The sequence below is a fragment of the Cupressus sempervirens genome, chromosome 3, assembly GCF_028749045.1.
Source record: "Cupressus sempervirens isolate cs-2001-9-10 chromosome 3, ASM2874904v1, whole genome shotgun sequence".
NCBI lineage: Eukaryota > Viridiplantae > Streptophyta > Pinopsida > Cupressales > Cupressaceae > Cupressus > Cupressus sempervirens.
Genome location: NC_143120.1, coordinates 975,114,676 through 975,132,851, shown reverse-complemented (window position 1 = coordinate 975,132,851; position 18,176 = coordinate 975,114,676). Strand labels below are relative to the sequence as shown.

The following is an 18,176-nucleotide window of genomic DNA, read 5'->3' as shown; positions in this document are numbered from 1 at the left end:
TCCCTTCCATTACTTCTGTTGTAATTTGATCCTTTACATAATCTACTATTATATCATCTTTCCAACCTGAAAAGAAATATGGTTGATGTGGGATCTTCTGGATAAGGCATCTGCTGCCCCGTTATTCACTCCTTTAACATACTCTATGTCAAAATTGTAGGCTTGAATTTTGCTCACCCATTTTTGTTGTCTGTCGTTTAGATCCCCTGATTTAAGAAGCGTAGGCTATTATGATTTGTTTTGACTATGAATTTCCCACAAACTAAATATTGTCGAAACTTTGCCAAGTCATGCATTATTGCCAACATCTCTTTATCATAAATTGAATAATGTCTTTCAACTCCTGTGAGTTTGTGGCTTTCAAAAGCTATAGGATGTTTCCTTTGCATTAGTACTGCCCCTATTCCATCTCCTGAGGCATCAAATTATAGTTCAAATGGTATGGAGAAATTTGGTATGGCCAATACTGGGCATGAACTCATAATGACTTTGAGTTGTTCAAAGGCTGCTTGTGCTTTGTCATCCCAAGTGAAGGCTCCTTTCTTGGTTAAGTCTGTAAGAGGGGCTACAATTTTTGAGAATCCTTTAACAAACCTTCAATAGTAACTGCATAATCCCACAAATCCTTTGAGTTGTGTAAGGGTTTTTGGTTTTGGCTATTCCTTGATAGCTTTGATCTTTTCTTCATCCACACTTACTCCTTCATTGATTTTATGTCCAAGGTAAAGTATTTCCTTAAGTCCAAATTCACATTTGAGATTTTGGCATATAGAGATTCTCTTTCTAAAATACTAAGGACTTCCTTGATGTGTTCTAGGTGTTCCTCCCATGTCTTACTATAAATGAGAATGTGATCAAAGAATATGAGAAGGAATTTGCGTAGCTGCTGTCTAAAGGTATGGTTCATACAGGATTGGAAAGTTGTTGGTGCATTTGTGAGCCCAAAGAAAAAGTATAAGGAATTCAAAATGTCCGTCGTGGCATTTGAATGTTGTTTTTGGTACATCTTCTTTCATTCTGATTTGGTGGTATCTTGATCTTAAATCGATTTTGGAGAAATAACAAGCGCCATGTAATTCATCCATTAGCTCATCAATTCTAGGGATAGGGTATCTATTCTAATAGTCTTCTTATTCAATACTTGATAATCAATGCACATTCTCATAGTTCCATCTTTCTTTCTTACTAATACCACAGATGATGCAAATGGGCTGCTACTTGGTTGTATATGTCCCATTTCTAAGAGTTCCTTGATAGTTTTCTCTATTTCTTCTTTATATTTGTAGGGATGCCTATATGGCATAGTGATTACTAGTTTTGCTCCTTCCGATTCAATGGTGTGTTCAAAACCTCTCTTAGGGGGAAGTGCAGGAGTTATATCATCAAACACCTTTTTATATCTCTCAAGGATGGGTTGAATCTCTACATGGAATGTTTTCTCTTTAGTGGTGTTATTATCCAAGATCATACATTGAGCTATCATTTCTCCTTGGTAATGTTTTAATATTTTCTCCATTTTATTACAAGATACTACCCTTGCTGATCCATTGGCCATGCCTCTTAGTGTTATGTCTTTCCCTTCATGTTTGAAACATATCTCTAGATTTGGCCCATCCATGATAAAACGTCCTAGGGTGTTGATCCAAGGCATTCCTAAGATGACATCATTTTGTATGTTTGCTACATAAAGGTTCCTTTTAATTACATGTTTGTTAGTGGTGATTTCCACTTGTGTAACCATCTTTCTACAATGATCTAGGGTGCCATTTGCCAACTTGACCCTAAAACCTTAAAAGTCTTGATTTTTTAACCTTCTTTTTGTGACCAAGTGTTTGCTGATAAAATCATGAGAGGCTCCTATATCCACTAGCACAATCACCTTTTGTCCCTTAAGCACACCTTTGATATGGAAATGCCTATTCTCATCTTGAGATATGACCGCCAGTGCTCCTTGTTCTGATTTCTCTATTTTGGCTTTCTTATTTGTTTATTCAATTTGATTTACTTGTCCTCTTTTACATCGGTGCTCCCGTCCCCAAGGCTCCCTACATTTAAAGCACAAATTCTTCTGGATTAGTACTTCTCTTTGAGGGCATTTGTGTCCAAAGCTCCAAGGTTTGTTGCATAAGTAGCATGGTTTATCTTGGTAATCCTTACTGATTCCTTCACTTCGGAGGAATGTTGTGGTGGGAAAATTTGGGGATCTTTCCTTATTATTAGATTCAACCATTTTTGTTTTCCTTATAGCTTCTTCTAGATTTTGTGGCTCATGGAGTTTTACCACAGTTTTTGTAGATTCTTTCAGACCTTCTAGAAACATCCATGTGAGCCTCTTTTAGGATAGATCAAGGACCATGACTGAAATTTCTTAGAATTTTTTTACATATTCTTGTAGGGCTCCTATTTGCTTAAGTTGTGTCGACTCTTGGAAGTACCATTCAGTATCTTTCTCATCAAATTGGTTTATGAGTTTTTGGGACAACTCATCATAAGATTTCACATTGACCTAATTGGAGGGCTGCTCATCCCAAAAGGATTATGGCGAATTGGAGGGCTTCTTCCTCTGTCATGGGGTTTAGGATGAAGAATGTATTAAGTTTTTCTAACCATTGATGAGTTGACAATTCCCCTGATCCATTAAAGGTTGGGATTGCGACCTTGCTTACTTTGCGTTTAAGTTCTTCATTTATGTAACCTCTAGGTATATCTCTTCTTTTGTCTGCACAAAATTCCCTAAAAGAGACTGCTTCTCGAATGTGAGGCTCTAGGGCTGTATATGCTCTTGTGATATCTTCCGTGCTAATTAAGAGTTGCTCTACCCCTTTCTCTTCTCTTAGGTTTGTTCTTCTAGGTAGGAATGTTGGTTGGGGCAGACTTGAACTTGAAGTTATATTATTATTTTCCGAATGGATTGAACTAGCATCTCTCCCTAGGATTGGTTGATTTCTTAAATTATTGATTGAATTTCCCATGTTCTGTAAGGCTTGTAAGAGAGCCTGATTTGATTTCTCCATTTGGTTTAATAGAGTTTGATTGGTTTGGTTGGTTTGCTCCATATATGACCTTACTTCATTTGCTAAATCATTCAGTGTTGTCTTCGTTCTTCTCTTGTAAGTTTGCATAAGCCTTTATCCACAAGGTGGCAGGATTATGCTTTGATACCACTGTAATGTTCCCTTGTCTAGATTTGGATTGAAAGTAGGAATTTGCATCAAATCGTTAGTATAATGGAAAATATATGAAATTTACATCAAAACATGAAACTAATAATATAAAGACTACCCTGTATAACCCTTCCTAATCCTTTGGAAGAAACTCCTTTCAAATCACCTAACCCTCTAGTGAGAATTACTTCCCGATTAAGTAATCGTCATAAAGGAGTATCTTCCTAGGGCCTCTTTTGGGATCTTTGATTTAATCACTTGGTAAAGATCCCACCTCTACCAAGGCCCTCATCTCTGACATATGCATATGTTTGACCACTACAATATATATTGTCTCTAAGGATTCAAAAATGAATCCTTCTCAAAATTCCTATTCAGAATCTCAACATCTATTTGAATGTCTTTTACTTTGAGTTTCTCTCTAAAGAAACTAGACATTCTGATGTTCCTTACCCAGGTGCTCCCAGGTTTCTTAATGATAAATTATGTACCTCTGTTCTATTGTCTTGGTTTGGATGCAGACATTAAGTCTCTTTGTTATGTATTTGGCTTATCTTCTTGGTTTCTCTCCCTACGTGACTTCTACTGTTGGTGTGTAATTAGAAATCACAAATTTTGACTAGTGTATTAGTTTGAATTGTTGGCAAGCAGCGTGAAAGCCTTCTTTGTATGCTGAATAAATCTTGATTACTAGCGTACTTCTTTATGTGTGTCTGAATATTCGGCTCTGGCTCCTTCCTTCACCTGTGGTAGTAGAATCGTATAAGAACTTCTATTGTTTGGTTCATCTGAAAATCCTTTAATTTGTGTATGATGGCTTCCGCACGATGAGTAACGTTTGACACTGAGATATCTTCTTGACTTGCGTGTAATGGCTCTTGCTGATGTGTAGTGTCTTATGGTGAGGTGATGATACCCGTCAATGCAGATATTCCTTATTCTAGTCTCTAATCGATTCCTTCCGCCAAAGTCTGTGTGATTTTTCTTATCAATTTCCTGTCTTTTCTTCCTCCCCTCTACCTTCGGTTCACGATATATATGACTGCCTTCTTGACCAATTGTGTCTCTTGGGGAGCGATTTAATTGTATTGAGAGTAATATTCCATTTGTTATTTTTGTAAGGATTCTTCGGGTTCCCCGAAATGGTTCGAGCCTTCTATAAGTAAGAAAGACAGTGTGGTGCCTATCTCAACACCAATTGATGACATGGTAAGCAAGCGTCTAGGGAAGACACCAAAATGTAAAATACTCCAAATGGAAGCCATGATGGAATCTGATGAAGACTGAGTGTGTTAGATAATAGAGGTAGCAAGGCACACAACTGACAAGGATGCAAAAGAGGCTTCTTCCAAATATTTTGTAGTTGAAATAGTTGGTCTGGGGGTCATGTCAAGAGCATTTGATGTTAAGCAATTGGAATCCTCTACAAAGGAGATAATTTCTAGAACTTGGAAGGACGAGCGAGATAAGGAGGAGCTTAAGCAAGCTTTGCAGTATATGATGAGTACATAGACACCATTCATCATCCTAGTTCACAACCATTAACTCAAATGCCCCTGCCCTTCAATCCCAAATCTCCAGTAAACCAGAAAATGCTAGATCAGATCCAAAGGAACACAATGATTGCAGAAATCTTTGATGACTAGTTGGAATCCGTCATGCAAGAAGGTGCTGACTACATTACTGGTCTGGACAAAATATATGGGGATGCTGTTACAGTAAGCAAAGAATTGGAAATAGAAATAGTTTCCTGGGAGAAAGAGAAAACCAAGTGGACAACAGTAATTGCACAAATGAAAGATGTGCAAAAATACGGGATAGTGAAATTTTTGACAGAAAAGCCAGTGAAATGTATGGATGACAATGTGTTGTATGTCTCCAAAAAGAACAGTGAATTGAGAAACTCTATCATCAAAAAATGATAGCTTTCGATGGAAACCACAAGATTGTCAAATCTAAAACTCTCAAGAATTGCAAGTGTATTGAATTTGTCAGGTAATAAATTAATACTGAAGATCAAATTTGGGGTAGCTGAAAATAGGGGACGTAAAATAGAAACAAGAGGAAAATGGTTGTGCCAATACATGGTAGAGGTGGTATTTTAACTGTCTCCCTTTTGAGTATTCTAGAGAAAGTAGCTTTGGGCTGTGTGAAATACATCCGTGGCTCCGATGACTTAGAGAATTATGATTTACTGATTAGAAATGAAGTGGCAAGGAGTGCAAACAGGCAAAGAAGATTAAGCATAAAAGAATCCTAAGCTTAAAAGCTTAAGTTATGATGGACTCTCAACCCTGAATCTGAAATTGGAGATATAGATTGACCAGGTATAGTTGTTTAAGAAGCTGCAAGACACAATGCAAAAACATGTAGGTAATTTGTAGTTATTGAATGAAGGCAAGAAAATCAAATTAGTTAATTTTGAACACATTTTTGTGCCCCTTCAGTTGATGTGGCCTTGACAAGCCTTATTGATCCTATAATAGCCATTTAGTGCCGAATATTTTGGAAGTTGTCCATGGAACACATGTACCTACAAACGGAAGTACACATTGGCTTCTCGATTAAATGTTGCCATGCATTGGGAATGCAAACTCCTTATTTGGAAGAGGAGATCTTGGACAGTACAAACGGGAACATGCATCTTAACTTGGGTTAGTTTTCTATTTTTTGCTTGCCTATGTAATGAATTGTGTTTAGCATAGCTCATAGAGTTAGAAATTTTTATCCAAGTTATGTGCTTGAAAGTTTTTAGGCTTGAAAGCTTAGGCAGTAGTGCCCATAATCCCATGGCCTCCAAGTGTAGAAGGGCAGCTATTTGGCTTTTGGGCACTTGAAACAACATCTATTGAAGTGGGGGGTTGGGTGGGGGTACCATAGAATTGTAGGGTGACTAGAACTTCTTCCTAGTTAATGGAGGGGCCGCCCACCTTGTACCAATTAGTTTTGGGTGGTTGGGGGGCTATTATTAGATTCTTCATGTTATGTAGAGAATTAAGTGTAGTTATCTCCAAATAACCATCTGGCCTTTGAAGCCCTTGTAGACGGGCGACTCGGTAAACTCTTCCCTCCCCTCTAGTTTGGCTGGCCCTTGATCCTTCTATATCTGCCCACCTAACTCTAGGTAGTCTTCTGGTAGATTAACTTACGAAGCTCTAGTTGGTTTCTAGCGAGTTTTGAGATGGTGGGAATGAATTTCCGGGTTAGCAAAATTTGTCCTAGATTTTGTGGAAGCCAAATTATATACAATATGTTAGAAATACCTACGTTATCGAATTCACACCTTCGTGTACACCTAGATGTGGAGTGGGGATGCATCTAGTAAATGCATCTACAGGGTGTGAAAACAATGCCTTTTTATTAAAACATGTGCATTTTAAAACACTTCTGTATATTTTTCCACGAAACCCTAAAATGACCCTTTATGAGGTTAGGTTATTCATTGTTAATGTTATAATTCTGTTGGATAAATTATATTATATATATGAGATATATAAATAATATATGACAAATATTATATATGGAATAATTAACTTATATCAAGAATGCTATATATATATATATCTTGTTATATAATCATTATAATATATTGAGGATATATAACTTGTGTTATAACTAATGTAAGTTAATATATTAAAGAGACATGTCTCTTCAAGAGACATGCCTCTTTATATCACATATATTTATTCGTATAGTAACTTGGAAAACACAAAAAATATACATAGTGCTATTACAAGTTACAGCAATGAAAAAATTGATCATACTTTAACATGGTATTAGAGTAGAGTTGCAATCCTAGAAGAGTTATTATTACAGAAATATCAACATTGATGGGATTATCTACATACATGTGGAGTAACTGAGTTAAAGAAACCTTGTTATTAGATGGGATCATAGTTGAATATGTAATCCTATGTTGCTTTACATTGGAGGATGCAACATTGAACTATCGCACTGACAATTTAGAGGACACATTAAATGTCTACAGGTGTACAAAATCATAGAGAGTACACAGAGAGGGTAGCGATTAAACATTGAGGATTGTCGACACATACCAAATTGGGAGGAAAATTGAATATTCCAATTGAAAATGCATTATTTGATTTGCAGGAGGGGACCCGTGGTTATAATTAAAGGAGTTACATCAAGGAATTTCCAACCCGTCATAAGCTCTACCATAAACGAACACTCAAATTCCTGTGGGGAGTTTTTGTTTCTATATTTTTATGATGCCATGATCTTCATAGTTCTTAGATGCTTCAAGTATGACTATATTTTATTTCTGTAGTGATGTCTATCTATGGTTGCGACTGTGATGTTGAATTACTAATGCAAGAATGATAGGAATATTAGCAAAATGTGCATGAACTACTATCAAGCTCCCAATCACATATTTTCAGTGCTCGACTGTTGTAGAAAATTTACAAACTTCCTTCGTTGACAGGTAGCATTGATTCTTAGAGGCGTGAGAATAGATAGTAACAGGAGAAATAGTTGAGATGAACAACATCACAGAGATTTGAAGTATCTGCATTTAATCTTGGAGAAAATTAATTAAGTAATTTGGATACTGTTTTCGTAATCTTCATCCCCTGGAAAGTCAGAAAGTATATTCAGGGCACCTGCAAATAGGCAGATGTAACATTATATGACAAGAGAATCCAATGGAAGTCTCCAACTAAATTTAAATTGCTCAACTGGAGAGGCACATCTTGCTCTGATTTGTGCATGTCAAACTAGGTAAGCCAAAGCAATGAATGCTTGATGATTTGGAGGAATCATGGACTGCTTGGGATGCTCTCAGAATTGGGATGCTGAGGATCTGCATGATATTCCAAGGATATGACCAATGTTGCGATTTGGAGATGGGTAGTGCATAATATATCTGGAGTGGATCATCTTTGATGTCGCATAGGAGAGATTTTAATGGGACAAGATAGCGATTAGAGGCGTCAGCAAGTGTTTGATTACGAGCGATGTAGATAGAACCATAAGATGAGGCAAGAGTGACTGACAATCAGTAGAGTCAGAACAGAAACCATCGAACAAATAATTAAAGAGGCAGAGACAAATCATATATTACATGGCAGTAACTCTCACATCCATATCATGCAGTCATGTCATCAGAAAGAGACATAAGTATCCGTAAATATTGAGTAAGCCTTGAATTTCATAGCATGTGGGTACACTTAAAAAGTTGACAAAGTCCATGATTATAAGGTATTAGAAGTAGTTGTTGCTTAAGTGCACATTGTGGATGTAAACAGAGTCCTCTTCCCAGATATCGAGGCTTGAGACAGAGAGAGCACTCTTGAGAAGTCATGAACAAATTAATGGTTCAAAGCAAAGGAAGTTACAGTAGCTAAATGTATTTAATGTATACATATTTAAATGGAGGACGTGTCAAATTTAATAGCAAATAGTGATATTCAGAAGTCAGGATTTGATATTATGGAATATGAGATAAGAAGGCTTATGTTCATAATGATTTGAGGACAGTGTGTTTGATTTATGGATGGCTGGTGTACTCGTCCTTCAAGTTTTTCCATGGGCCAGCTCACAGGAGGATCGATTATGGACTGCATGATGTCTAATTGACAAAGAAACTGAGTTGAAATTGGAGAATAATTATAACTTGCAGGATTTTGGCCTCTGAAAATTCCTGCCTTTGTCAAGCTATGACCAAGCTGCATGCATAATTTTGTGAGTTTTTGATCTCCTTACCTAGCATAAGTGCTCAAATACATCAATACTATTAAGGAAAATTATGACAATTCAAAACTCCTAATATAAGTGTTATATTTTATCATCTGGAATATATGCTTGCTGCGATCTTAACAAACATTTTATGGTCACAAGGATGCCAAGAAAGCTCTGCATAATGAAATAAGTGAGAATTTTACATTGTGGGGGAACTATAACATATGTTTCATTCCTACTTGAACCATCTTCAGAGGGAAGAATTGGAGAAGAGACACTTCAGAGTTCCAATTTGAGCTATCCTTAGTGAGGAGATGATTCAAAAGAGGAGATGTCTCTCAAACAATCTAAGAAAGCATTTTTTGATTTGAGAACATGGCTCTTTATTGAAGCAACTTGTATGAAGGACGTGCAGCTAAGTATTGATTAGCCTTGAGTATTACATTTATCTTCTCATTGTATTCTCTCTCTTAATTGGATTTCTATATTGTGCTATAGTAGTCATTTGCCTTGATCTTTTCCCATGTCTCTGAGGATGTTCTTGTAGGAAAAGAAGAAAGGCACATTAGGCGTGCCACCAAATATGAATACCTTTCTATAACAAAAGAGAGTTTGGCACATCTGTTAGAGAGGGAGTAGATAGATGACATGTCTCAGTTTGCTTCCAAGAATCTTGGTCATATTGGTTCAGAAGGAGTAGACTATGCTGAGATGGTCTCTCCACTAATCAGAAAATTATCATAGTTAAAAGGACTATGATTTATGGGATGAAGTTTTATGTGAACCAAGGATATCTAGACCGTAACATTACTAGATAGATGGATCCTTGTTGATCCAGGGAGCATAATAGTTTATTAGAAGCAACCTTGGACAAAGAGAGGGAGTAGATAGAGGATATGTTTCAGATTCAGAGGGAGTTTTGAAATCCCTTGTCATACATTCTTCTCTATGAGAGATAAGTTTGATGTGAAAACCTTATTCTTTCATATGATCGATGGTGGATGTCATGACAACACCACATGATAGTGACTTCATGTGAACTTTCGATGTCATGTGTGTATGGGTCTTTCCCCTATGTATATCATGAGGAAGTGACGACTTCCAAATGATTATCACTTGTATTTGGAGAAGTTATTGAAAGGTGACGACCCTACAATAACTTGTATCATGATATACATGTTGTGTAAATGTTGAAATAAATCATGTAAGGCTTTATCTTATAAATCAACAACTAGCTGTTAGATGTCATTAATTTGACTATCTACAAGTTGTTTGTATAGATATATTTTAGGTACTTGGTGAATATCTTGCCTTGATATTCTGATAGGCCATTACTACATTGAGTACTTGGTGAATATCATTTGAGTGATATTTTGCTAGGCCAATACTTATGTTACCTAATATGATATCAAATAGTAATTGGTGAACATCATGTGTTGATATTTTGATAGGCCAATACTTATACGATATCATATATTGGAAATCTTCTGATCAAAGATTTCCTATATGTATTATTTTTGAAATATTACCTATGGTGTAACATCTATGTGTTTTATTCGTCTTCATTAAGAGGGAGTGTTAATGTTATAATTTTGTCGGATTAATTATATTAAATATATGAGATATATAAATAATATATGACCAGTATTATATATGGAATTATTAACTTATAGTAAGAGTGCTATATATGTATATATAATATCTTGTTATATAATCATTATAATATATTGAGGATATATTACTTGTGTTATAACTATAACTAATGTAAGTCAATATATTAAAGAGACATATCCCTTCAAGAGATATGCTTCTTTATATCACATATATATATATATATATTCGTATGGTAACTTGGAAAACACAAAAAATATCCACAGTGCTATTACAAATTACAGCAATGAAAAAATTGATCATATTTTAACATTCATTGTTATAACATATCTTTTAGTATGCTATTGTGCTCTCTTATCATTTGGTTTCCGTATTTGGCATTCTGAAGGGAAGGTGATTATTTTCGAAGGGGGTCATTCATGGGGTGCTAGATAGCTTCTACAAAGGAGACCTAAGTGTCTAAGGTAAGCATTTGACCTTATTTTTGAGCCTTTTAATAATTTTTTTTCAAGTTTGGGATGAAAATTTTCAAGTGCTTTTCCAATTTTGTTTTTGAAAGAAATAAAGAAACAAGTTTAGCTCTTCATCTTAATGTTTTTGTATATTTATTCTACATATGTATGCTTATATTTCTTAGTTTTTTTCTAATTTAAATTTAGTTAATTTCTTATAATAGTAGGAAATCAGATTTGAAGAAGGAATGCTGGAGAAAGTTCTATGGGTGGGGAAGGAAATGAGAAACTCAAAAATGATATATGATCTCCACACAAAATTTCATAGGTTCTAAGAGGTGGGGCATATTTTTGGAAGTGTAATTATTATAGTAAACTAAAAAATAGCTCATATTCTTGAGTGAAACTTCATTTTATGGGTGGCCTTGTTGGCAAAGGGATGAGAACATGTCCAGACCTAGATAAGAAGAGGTTGTCTCCTACACAAATAGCAGAATTTATAAAAGAACAAGAGGAGGTTGATGAATTGGTTCTAAGACCAAAACGAAGTGCTTACACTGGTTGAGGTGGAAAGAAAAATAATATACTTACCCACTAATTCCATTTGCAGCCTCCAAACAATCGTGATGAAGTACAATTATCACCCGCAAAAGAGGTCCATTGCACAAGGTATTTGAAATGGAGGCGAGAGGCATTGCTGAACAAAAAATTGGATGTTGCCTCTATGTTGATGGTCTTTCTTTCAACTTGGTGAGATTACCATATTGGTGGGAATAGTGTTGGCAATCAATAGTGCACTGGCTGGTTTCACAAGTCTTGGTTGATAAATTGGTTCTAAGATCAAAACAAAGTGCTTATAGTGGTTGAGGTGGAAAGAAAAATAATAAATATATCCACTAATTCCATTTACAGCATCCAAACAACCGTTCTTGCTATATTGGAAGTTTAAGATGAAGTACAAATTATCACCTCTGAAAGAGGTCCATTGCACAAGGTATTTGAAATAGTGGCAAGAGGCATTGATGAACAAGAGATTGCATGTTGCCTCTGTGTTGATGGTCTTTCTTTCAACTTGGTGCACTTACCATATTGGTGGGAAATAGTGTTGGCAATCAATAGTGCACTGGCTGGTTTCACAAGTCTTGGGTTTGAAAAGGTGCATACCACCTTTTTGCAAAGGGAGAGGAATTCTATAGAGACCTGCCTTCAATCAATTAGAGATTCTTGGATTGATTCAGGAGTTTCCATTGTTTCCAATGGATAGCAAGATTCCAAAAACCCTCCATTGATTGATGTTTTTGAGGGCAGTTGATTGTGATGGGGAAGTGAAAGATGCACAATTTATTTCGAAAATTCTTACGGGTCCATAGAGATGGTGGGTAGTAAGAATGTGGTCCAGGTAACCGCGAACAAGGCAAAAAATTAGAGGGTTACAGGTGCTTTGGTTGAGGTGAGATATGAGCACATGTTTTGAACACCATGCACTATACACTCTCTCAACTTGGTGATGCACTCAAATAAAGTGGGTGAAACAAAGATACAAAGAGGGTAAGAAGATTTAGATGTTTGTAATGAACCACCAAATGTCACAATCAATATATTTGTTTAAGGTAAATACTAAATTCAGTTTATTTATGAGATGTTCATTTCTCAATTTGTATATGAATTTGCTTAGTATTTATTATTTTTATTGTTTTATATACATACTGATATTGTTATTAACTTAGGTTTCTTAGGCCCGATTTGCATCTCATACTATTGTTATGAGACAACTTTTAAAGGTGCGAGAGGCATTGGTCAAGTGGCTATTTGCAACCAATTGGGTGAATGGAAGGCTTCACATTCAAAGAGGGGCCAAAAGGTCAAGTCGTTGGTCTTGGATGGCAATTGGTGGGCTCATGTGGAATATGTATTGGAATTCATTGAGCTTATCATGACCATGCTTTGATTCATTGATACAAATGCACCTTGTTTGGGGGATGTATATGATGGGATGGACACAATGTTAGATGAAGTAAAACTTACAATACAAAAGCATGAGAATGACACTATAGAAGGTTTAGCCTCTAACCATGGTAAAAAAATTGGGTGCCTCTAACCTCTTGCAATCAAGATCCTCTCATAAAGTAAGTTTTAACTGTTTTTGGTTTCTTTTTTATGACTTGCATTCTACAGTTTAGTACTTGACATTCTTTAATTTACTTTGCTGATTTTATTTTTTAATTTTGTGCAAACTAACCAAATTGTAAGTTCTTTTAACACTGAGTGGAATTGGAGTACATATTCTATACACTCAATGAAGCATAACTGGTTAGGTTCAAAAAAAGCTGAAAACTTGGTTTATGTTCATTCCAACTTGCGTCTTCTGTCATGAAAAGAGGAACACTGCGAGGATGGGATAGTAAAGATTTGGGATGTAGCCCTTCAATGTGCCAACTTGGATGCAACCATTGAGGATCTTACTAGACTCACTACAGCTTATGATGATGATGACTACATCCCTGCACATGGTGCATTTAGTGTGACCAGAACTGCTTTGGGTTTAAATGATCCTGAATTTGCGGCTGCTCAAGATGAAAATCCAATATATGATGATTTTTTTGATAATCCTCTTGATGATTGATGATCATGAACTACATTTTGTAATTGTAACAATTATCTGATTTTCATTGGAATCATGAACATAGACATATATGATATGGCTTATTTGAATAATTGTAAACTATCGATTGGCATTTTATACTTTTGGGATTTGGTATTGAGCATTGATGAACTATCATACTATCAAATGTTTTAATTCTGTATATTTCTTAAATTTTTTGTATACATGTGTGTGTGTGTTTGTTTTAAATACAGACACACACACACGTATCCTAATGCATTCGAACCCCCACAATTTTTTCCTCATATCCATGTATTGGGTTCTCACATCCACATTGGGATTTGAACGGTAATTTAGATTTTCATTCATATAATTAAGTTTTTAAAATATGTTCAAATATTCTAAACACCTGAGCATTCAAATACTGTAAACATCTATAAATTGGACATTGACCATCAAATATTGAACTTGAAAGTTGAGTGAGAAACTGAAATATGAGAATGGGATCGTGTGTGCATGTATTGATTGATAAATGTAATCAAGGGGGATTGTATCCTATGTATTAGCAATCATATTTATTATTACCATTGATCATGAAAATAATGTTAGAAATGGCTGTCTCCTATTTTAAAATTACTTTACAATATTTCTTTTTGTGTTATTCAAAATGTTGATCACAGTACACGAGGATGTCCCTGTGACATTATCAGTAGATTGAACATGCCTGTTAATGCAATGGGAACACTAGGTCAGCCTCCAGAGGCCTACTATGCCACTTGTCCTCCTCTACTTAAATAAATAAGTTAAAAGTGGTCATGTCCTCGAGAAGCCAAAATAAACCTGAAACGCTTTCAGGACAGAAGGAATAATGCAGATGCAAATAAGATATCTCTAAAATTGATGGGACAGTCAATTAGGGAAGGGGAGATATCTTGATGGTACATGGGTTTAAGCAAAGTTATCTTTGACACGTTGTTAAGGTTCTTGATGCATTTTGATATATTGTGTCCATGTCGTTCCATAATAAAGGGAAACTATGAATGCTTTATTATGGGTCTTGATGCATTCTCAAATGCTTGAGCCCAGGCTTTTAGATGGTAAAACTGAGCGCTGAATCTTTCTTGCTTTCTGAATACGATTGATAGTTTTCTCATTTCTTGTTTTAAGGATTCCCTTTCAGGCATTAATTTTGATAATTTTAACCTGTGGAGATCTTGTTGAATGTTTCTATTAATACACCATAAAATGTGTTAGGTTTTATCTGACTTATCTAGAATACTTACTTTTATCAGTTCACAAGTTTTTATTTAGTATACCTTGATTTGATTTGGACATTACAAGGCATGCTTATAATTAAAAGATTTTATTCCAGCTTCGTGTACTGTAGGAGCTTTTCAACCCTAATTAAGAATGTCGGCATGCAAATGTATCTAAAATTGAATGACTTTTTCATCTAAATCTGCAGGTGTTCTTTCATCCAGAGATCTACAGTAGTGATTTTGCTACCCCTTTGCCTGTTGTAGTGGAGAGGTGCATCCAATCATCGCCAATTGACACCAGACGTGCTTTGTACAAGGTCAATATTCATTAGCCAGAAAGAATGAACTGACTTCAAGATTTAACTACATACCTTTTTTGGCTATATAATTTACTCGTTGTAAAGCCTACATCTATCTTTTTTCTTGTAGACGTAGATATGAAAGGTTAATGTGTATTGAATTCATTTTCTTTCTTTCTTGACTTAATCTCCCACTGCATGGAAGCAGAATATTGTATTATCAGGAGGTTCCACTATGTTCAAGGATTTCCAAAGACGATTGCAGCGTGATATCAAAAAAATTGTGGACTCTCGAGTTGCTGCATCAGAAGCTCAACTTGGCGGTGAATCGAGAGTAAGTCATTATTTTCTCTATCATGCTACTATCAGACTGTTTGCTTATTTTCTGTGCTAATTTCTTCTTGATATACTGTGGCAGTCGCAAGCAGTGGAAGTGAATGTTGTCAGTCATCCAATCCAGCGGTTTGCAGTTTGGTTTGGAGGTTCTGTCCTTGCTTCTACCCCAGAATTTTATACGGTATTTCCTAGATCATTATTTAATGCTCTGTCTATATTATGTTAAGGAGCATATGGATAACAGTTTTTAAGTTCTACCTAGAGTCTTTGACTATTTCCTATGCAAATGAAATTTGATCAATTTTGATGTGTGTAATACAGGCTTGCCATTCAAAGGCAGACTATGAAGAATATGGGCCAAGTATCTGTCGTACAAATCCTGTGTTTAAGGGAATGTATTAAATGTGGAGTGTAATCTGCATCGGCAAATTTTTATTAAGATCTAGAGATATCTTTTCAGATTACTTTGGTGTTATGTACATAATATTTGTTTTCTTTTACTCACAAATTTTCTCATTAATCCCGAGGCGATGAATCCATTTATCTCATCCCAGTGGACTGATGAGTAAAACATTTTTGTCATTGGTTTATGTGGATATGTCTCATGTAACAGCTTTTGCCTTCTTATCCACGGGTGATATTTGTAACATAGAAGACAATCTACAACTCTTCCATTTTGTTTAATAAAAGAGTAAATCTGCACAGGTTAATTTTTTCACAGTTCAATGCCTCTTGGAAGCACAGAGGACATTCCAGAATGTTTGGCTGCCATGTAACTCAATAGTAAGTCTTTCCATGGGACATGGTGGTTACAAGGAGTGATCATTCTTTATGTTTAACATCAATTATATTCCCTATACATTTAAGAATATACATTGCTCTGTTTGGAATTGGAGTCTTGTCATGTTGATAAGAAAACTTATCATGTTCTCTTCCCAGTTTTGTGTTATCAACTCATTTTACCATTGAAATATCCCAAGCAATTTCAGAATGGTTTGTGGGCAGTGGAAAGGGCCCTTAATGGGCAAACTTGCATACCCTATGAAGCTTCAAAGCAGTTCTTGTGATTTCTAGGCTGATTCTCGACATCAGTCTGTGTTCAGAGGGTGTTTAGAGGATCAAACCAGTCGCGGGGTTTAAATATGGGTCTTGGATACCTCAATGGGCGTTTTAAAACAAGAAATGGGTTGATGTATGCAGACCAAAAGGGGCATCGGGGCTTTTTGGAAATGACCTCTAGCAGATGTTCTTCCTTAGAGGATTCTTTTCATGTTTCATATGCACCAGGTGTGTTGGGTTCCGCTCCTTTCCCTCATGCATTTTGTGTCTTTCCATCCTTTTCAAATAATGGAGGCCCCTCAAATCCCTAGGGCCAGGAAATCTCCAAGTGTACATTTTTTTACGACAGGTGCCTCCTACCAAATATTTTAAAGGGATTATGCCTCTCTCTGGGGATGCTAAGATGATTGGTGATCGCTTGAGTTTTAACAAAACATCGAGGAAGATATCAAAGAAGCATCATCATTGCAAATGGGAGAGGGTAGAGGAAAGCCCTTTTTCCATGCAAATACACCTGAGAGTGGGATCATGGTCCATCAAAAGTGCCACTTAAAATATTGGGTCAGTTGTTGATGACAGTAGTTTGAGATTAACACTGTCCAAATATCTCCTTTAGCCCTAAGTTTTAGAGTTCTCCGATAGAACATTAATATTTAAGTTTTCGAATTGGATTCCCCCTATCTCAAATCTTCTTGAATGGTGTTCTACTTTGTGGTCAAATGTTAATGAAGTATTCTATGTAGACAATGGGTTGAGTTTTTTCATTGTGGTTTTCTCAAACAAGATAGACAAGGATTTGGTTAAAAACCACAAAGCCTAGTTTATGGCAGGATTTGGCTCTCATTCTCAATGTTGGACACGACATTTTGATCCTTTTGCTAATAGTATTAGGTTTGCCTTGTTCTAGTTTTCACTACCTTCATCTTCCCTAGAGCCTAGAGATATGGAGGTGGTTGAAACAATGGCAATTCAAGTAGGTATCTTTCTAAAACACTATCTAAGACCTTTTGAGCAACCACATTTGCCCATTAGATTTTGTGCTCTTTTGGAACTGGAAAAAAAATGTCTTGTGGAACTTTTGGTTTCTACTCCTTATGGGTTGTAGAAACAAAAGATACTTATTGATGACCCAATCAAAATCCATGTGATCATAAATCTGTTGGGTCATTTCTCTTCTCAATTTAAATATGGGTAAAAATATCCCAATTTGTGAATACTTCTCAGCACAAGCAAAGTTGTGCACTCCCTCCCTAGTTGGCTGGTGCCCCTCTATGCAAGTCCCTTTCCAAGAGAAACCTAGTCTTACTAAACATGGCTCCAAGGTATTAGAATGTTATGAAGAGTTTGCCTATACAATGTTGAGTTCTCCCCCCATCAGTGGTCTTAAGCAACATTGTCAGCATCTCCTCTTCTTGGGAGATTTTTCCCTTCTCTTTGTTGATGTTTTATAGCTTTACTCGGAGAAATTACATTAACACACACACACACACACACACACACACACACACACACACACACACACACACGTATGTATGTATAAGATAAGATAATTTTATTAATGTCCAACAAAAGACCACAAGTTGGGTCTATGGGACTGGAAGCTTACACCAAGAAGATAGTTGACAAATGGAGCACCAAACGGTGTCCACAAAAGAACAAGTACAATAGATGAAGAAGAAAGTAGGAGACGTCAC

The 18,176-nt window shown here is 36.0% G+C and overlaps 1 protein-coding gene across 1 annotated transcript in view; it reads left to right on the top strand.

Moving 5' to 3' along the window:
• Nucleotides 1-16,143, top strand: part of DIS1 (Actin-like ATPase superfamily protein) — a 124,016-nt gene extending 107,873 nt beyond the window's left edge. Inside the window, exons 7-10 of the mRNA XM_089822670.1 lie at nucleotides 14,995-15,105; nucleotides 15,296-15,421; nucleotides 15,506-15,604; nucleotides 15,745-16,143. Coding sequence (XP_089678796.1) covers nucleotides 14,995-15,105; nucleotides 15,296-15,421; nucleotides 15,506-15,604; nucleotides 15,745-15,825 — 417 coding nt within the window. The 3' untranslated portion in view covers nucleotides 15,826-16,143. The remainder of the gene's footprint in view (nucleotides 1-14,994; nucleotides 15,106-15,295; nucleotides 15,422-15,505; nucleotides 15,605-15,744) is intronic.
• Nucleotides 16,144-18,176: the final 2,033 nt, after the last annotated feature.